This window comes from Anguilla anguilla, chromosome 15, assembly GCF_013347855.1.
Source record: "Anguilla anguilla isolate fAngAng1 chromosome 15, fAngAng1.pri, whole genome shotgun sequence".
Classification (NCBI taxonomy): Eukaryota; Metazoa; Chordata; class Actinopteri; order Anguilliformes; family Anguillidae; genus Anguilla; species Anguilla anguilla.
Window position 1 is genome coordinate 11,338,938 of NC_049215.1, and position 5,000 is coordinate 11,343,937.

Below are 5,000 nucleotides of genomic sequence, written 5' to 3' on the forward strand. Positions count from 1 at the left end.
GTAATCACAGAGGATGCAGACGGTATGTGAGTGATTTGCCCTGCTGCCCCGGGGGCTGTAAATCGCAGGGCAGAGAGGCATCGCTGCTCGCAGGGAATGATGGGAAGGAGGTGGTGCTAGACTGGGACGCGGTGCCGGCCACGTCACCCCCCCCCCCCCCCCCACCCCCACCCCACCCCACCCTCCCTTCAGAGTCGGGACGAGCCGTATTTCACCCTGGCAGTCCCCAGGGAGGGAGGGTGCGTGCCTCCGATACCTCACCCCACGTTCGGGAGCGGTCTTCAAAGGCCTGGGGCCGCTGGTGTGATGTGTGTCCCCGCCCCACGCTCCTCACCCCGCCCCCCGTGACTGGGAGAGCCGCAGGTTCACCTGCTGCCGTGCACGGGCCAGTCCCCTCGAACCCCACGCTCCTATTCCCCCCTTCGTCAAATTTTACGGCCTCTGCTCAGCCGCGGCAAAACCTGCTGCCCTTTCCCCGCTAAGATACGTGTTCCAAGTTCTAATTCGGCCGCGTCGACGGCCGCCATTGGCCTGCTGCTATCGATGGCGAGAAAGCGCGGGTTTTCTGGAGGGAGACGTGCGGCAAATCAAACAACGCAACAATGCCACCACGAGGGGACCGCCAGAATCACCGAAAACGCGCGCGTGAGAGATCGCTCAACTGGAGTTGCGCTCAGCAATGGCAAAGCGCTGAGCCAACGCGCACGCCGGCGTGAGGAGTCAGCGCCGCGAACAGGTGGCAACCACGTAAATTTATTAAAGAAGTAATCCTCAAAAAACGAACGTAGATTTAATGAAATAAAGAGGAAATGAAACGTTGTGTTTTTAGTGGGGTTCAGGGGGGGCCACTGTATGAATTATGCACCTGATATGCGGGCTGAAGTACCAGAAGGTGTGGCTACCGTGTGTGCAGGGGCCAGGGGCCGGGGGCCGGGGGCCGGCGGCCCAGCGCAGTTCCCCAAACGGCCCAGAGGGCCCGCGGCGGGGTTCGAGGGGATCGCACCCCAGCTGGTCCCGCTTAAGACCCGTGAGGGGCGTTTATCCGGGACACGCTCTGCTTTTGGGGAGATTTATGGCGGTTGCGCACCGAGAGGGGTGTCCTCGACGACGCCCCCCCCCCTCCCCCCCGTTCCGTCTGGTGGGGGGACGTTAATCTGGTACCTGCCTGAAAGAGGTCGGTGCACACGCCTCTCTTCAAAGCACACCGGGGGAACCGTGTCGAATCGCCCCCCACCGTCCCGCTCGGGCCGGTGGGGGGGGGGGGGGGGGTCGGAGGGGGTACAGCGTTATTAACAGGTCCAGAATTCGGCGGCCAGACGGGCGAGGATAATGGGGTTCAGCTCCCCCCTGGCCGCCCATGAAAGCCGGCCTCCCCGACAGAGGTGCCGAAAAAAGGCCGGGGGGGGGGGGGGGAGCGCACGCCTGCGGCCTATCGGCTACGAGGCCTCGCTGTCTCCCCGTTTCCTCCTCAGGTGCGGATAAACGTTTAAAATCTCTGTGAAACAGGCTTGCAGACCAGTTCTTCACACGCTTTCAGACAGGCTAGGGCTCTCGGTGTTGAGAGGGAGGAGCGTGCCTGGTGTTAAATGTGCCGGGTGAACACACGCAGCGGAGCCCTCGCTGTAGGACAGCTGCTCCCATTCCCTACACAGAGACAGGGCTCTTTGAGAAACCGCGCTCTCCTGGCTCTCTACGGGAGCCGAAATGGCGATACAGCCGTAGATACAACTCGTGCTAAGGCGCTACAGCCAGAACAGAACCAGATCTTCTCATACTTTGTTATACTTTCAGATTTAGTGGAAACGCTATCATAAGAATTAAAAGCATGAAAGCCTGCTTCCAGAGCCTGACTCTGTAAGGTGCTCAGCTTACATCCTCAGGCTGGTGAAACACAATGGACCCTATTGCCCAATCTCCCCCCCAGAACGGACCCAATAACAGACTGGCGCTCCTCTCTCTGTTCACCCACACACTCAGGTCCAGGAATGCCAGCCAGGGGATGCAGTGACCCTCCCCCCCCCTTACCCCCCTCTGGTTAACCCCTAATCCTCTGTGTTTTGGGGGAGCTGAGGGGATCTTACCTGAAAGCTGCCAGGTACTCCGCGTCTCCCATGGGGGGGTCCAGACCCCCGGTGAAGGCCATGTTCACAGTGAAACCCACACCTGGCCCGCTGCCCACCTGCAGAGAAAAAGGGAGGGGGAGGGGCTTAACGAGCTGTCAGTCAAAGCACACCCACTGCAGGCCATAAGCATCACTGTCACATTATTTATTATCTTTATTCATACAGTAGATAAGAATTACAACATTACACAGTACTACAATTAAAATTTCTGAAGTGGAAAACATTTCAACCAGACTAAGAACTGATGTGTAAACTAAATTGTTTATGGGTAATGCTCAAAAATCAGACTAGTTCAAAAACATGCACGCTTGCACCAAAGCCATGCTTATTGGGGAGGTTAACTCTTCTTTGAACACACAAGATGGCGATTTTGTAATCCCGTGTTCCGTAATTCCGTATAATCCGGACGGGAACAGTTGGGCTGCGAGCACAGGCACAGCTTTTTGGACGAGACCTCCCCGCTCTGCGACTGGCGGGCGCTCCCCCCCCTCCCCCCCGCCTCACTCGCTCACCTCCGACGTCAGAACGGCAGGACCGGGTCCCGAGCTCAGCTCTAGGCCCTCCGTCTACACAAACAGCCACCTGATCCCCGTTTATGAGAACGGGATCCTCTCCAGCTGCTCCGCCGCTGTGGCCAAAGCGCGTAAAAACCGTGTTTATCGCGAACCCCACGACCCGGGGGGGCGCGCCCTCCCACGCTACCGCGGCAACCGCTCACCTCGTCCGGAGCGCCGCTGCCGGGGAAGAAGTTCCCGTCGTCGTAGCGATGGAGCGACAGGTACAGGACGTTGGGGTCGCCGTAAAAGGCCTGCTGGGTTCCGTTGCCGTGGTGAACGTCCTGCGAGAAAGAGCGGACAGGAAATGAGGTCACAGAAGCGTTCTCTGTAGGTTCTGGTGTGTCAGGCAGTTTGCCCATCTTTGGCACTGTGGCCCAGTGCGTTTAAGGGAGGCTGTTATCACCGTTAATCTCACTCTGTGTCGAAGGCGTGTTCTCTTCTGATGGCTCCCCCCTTCCCCACTCACCCACCCAGCCCCTCCGCCCCCGCCCCACTCACCCAGTCCAGGATGAGGATCTTGCTGACGTTGAGCCGGTGCTGCAGGAGCTTGGCAGCGATGGCCACGGAGTTGAAGTAGCAGAAGCCCCTGCAATTGGACAGCGGTCAGAGAGAGGAGGCGGGAACACAGCAGGAGAGGCAGGATCAGCTGCCACACCGTCCACGATGGCAAAGACAACATTTTACAGACCGCATCGTCCTCTAAAGTTTCACACACACAAACACACACACGCACACACACAAACACACACTTATACACACACACACACACACTCTCACTCTCACACACACTCTCACACACTCTCGCGCACACACACGCACACACGCGCACACGCACACACTCACACGCACACACACACACACACACACACTCATACACACTCTCACACACACGCACACACACACACACACACACACGCTGAACTCACATTGGAGTGCTCTCCTCCGCGTGGTGTCCAGGGGGCCGTACCACAGCGAAGCCGTTCTGCGGGACACGAGAAGGCCACAGCACAGTTACCCACAATGCCCCTCACCAAGTCAGGTGCACGCAGACACCCTCGAGAGACTCTCACGCAACCCCCTTCCCAAAAAACCCCCCCAAAAAAACACATTTTTAAATTCCACCCACGCCCCCCCCCCGGCAGTGGGGGCAGGGGCAGGCTCAGGAGGGATTTCGAGGGCAGCGCTGACACAGGGGCCGCTGAGACTCTCCCCCTGTTTGCACAAGCACTTACAGTGCGCTGGGACTCCCATTCTAATGGTGTTGTGGCAGCTGCTCCAGGTTATTAACCTACCTTGCTTCAGAGGATATTATTTTAGCAGGGGAGGGAGAGAGAGCCCCAGATTCTATCTGAAAATCGTTAGCGGCGCCTTTTTAAAAAAGCTCGCCGGCTTCGGAGCTCAGAAACCCCCCCCCCCCTCCCCGGCCGAAATCCCAGAGAGGGGGCGGAGCGCGCCCGCCCGCAAATCGCCAGGGAGACGAGCAGGTCGGGCCGAACAGGGTTTCCCCGGGTCCCCCGCAGCGATGACCTTTACCACGGGACGCTCGTGAGGGAGAGGTCCCGTCGTCACGGCGTACCTGTGGGTGTTTGGGTGGTCCCCGAGCCAGCCGCCCCTTTTCTAATCGGCTGAACCGCGGTTGTGGGACGTCACAAAGTCACCGTGGTGTGGGCATGTGCCCGTGATCCACTGTGACATCACCTCCGCAGACGTAAACACAAAACAAGCGGCCCGAAAAACCCCCAGAGATACCGCCCTGATCGACGTGCAGCGACGCTGGTCTGTAGCCCCTTCACGCACGCCCCCTAGTGGCCAGGATGCCGACGTACTGAGATTGCTCAGCTCAGACATTCAGTGCTCCTGCAACCGAACTATGAGTGGAAACCACAAACTCTGTGTTCTCGCTTTCTTAGTAGACAACACACAACTATTTTAAGCTGATTCTGGTTTGATTGATAAGTATTTTATCCAACAGAGTACAGTATAAGCTTTCCAACGGTGGACTGTATGGCATGTTTCATTGCAGGTTTTCGGCAGGCAGCTTGGTGGAAAGTGTGGTGTTTGGTGGTTAGCGGAGCGGGAGGGGTCCCCAGTGTGGGGGTTCACGTACCCTCCCACCTCCCAAACACCTCCAGAGACACACAGCACGGTGAGAGCGGGGCAGCACGCGGCCAATCAGCAAACCTGCGGACATGAGTCACATGACCTGGATGCCAGTCACACGATCACGTGACCGGGACTCCAGCCTGCATATTTAACACGTCGCGACTTGATTGGCAGAGAGGGAAATGAACTGAAACTTGCTGTGGACTTACAGTCCCAA

The 5,000-nt window shown here is 58.2% G+C and overlaps 1 protein-coding gene across 2 annotated transcripts in view; it reads right to left on the reverse strand.

Moving 5' to 3' along the window:
• hdac4 (histone deacetylase 4) overlaps window positions 1–5,000 on the reverse strand; it is a 185,140-nt gene that overhangs the window by 21,343 nt on the left and 158,797 nt on the right. For both annotated transcript variants that reach the window (XM_035394005.1, XM_035394006.1), the window contains 4 exons: window positions 3,607–3,662; window positions 3,179–3,266; window positions 2,842–2,961; window positions 2,082–2,179 (listed from right to left, as the gene is read on the reverse strand). In XM_035394005.1, the coding sequence (XP_035249896.1) occupies window positions 2,082–2,179; window positions 2,842–2,961; window positions 3,179–3,266; window positions 3,607–3,662 (362 nt within the window). The remainder of the gene's footprint in view (window positions 1–2,081; window positions 2,180–2,841; window positions 2,962–3,178; window positions 3,267–3,606; window positions 3,663–5,000) is intronic.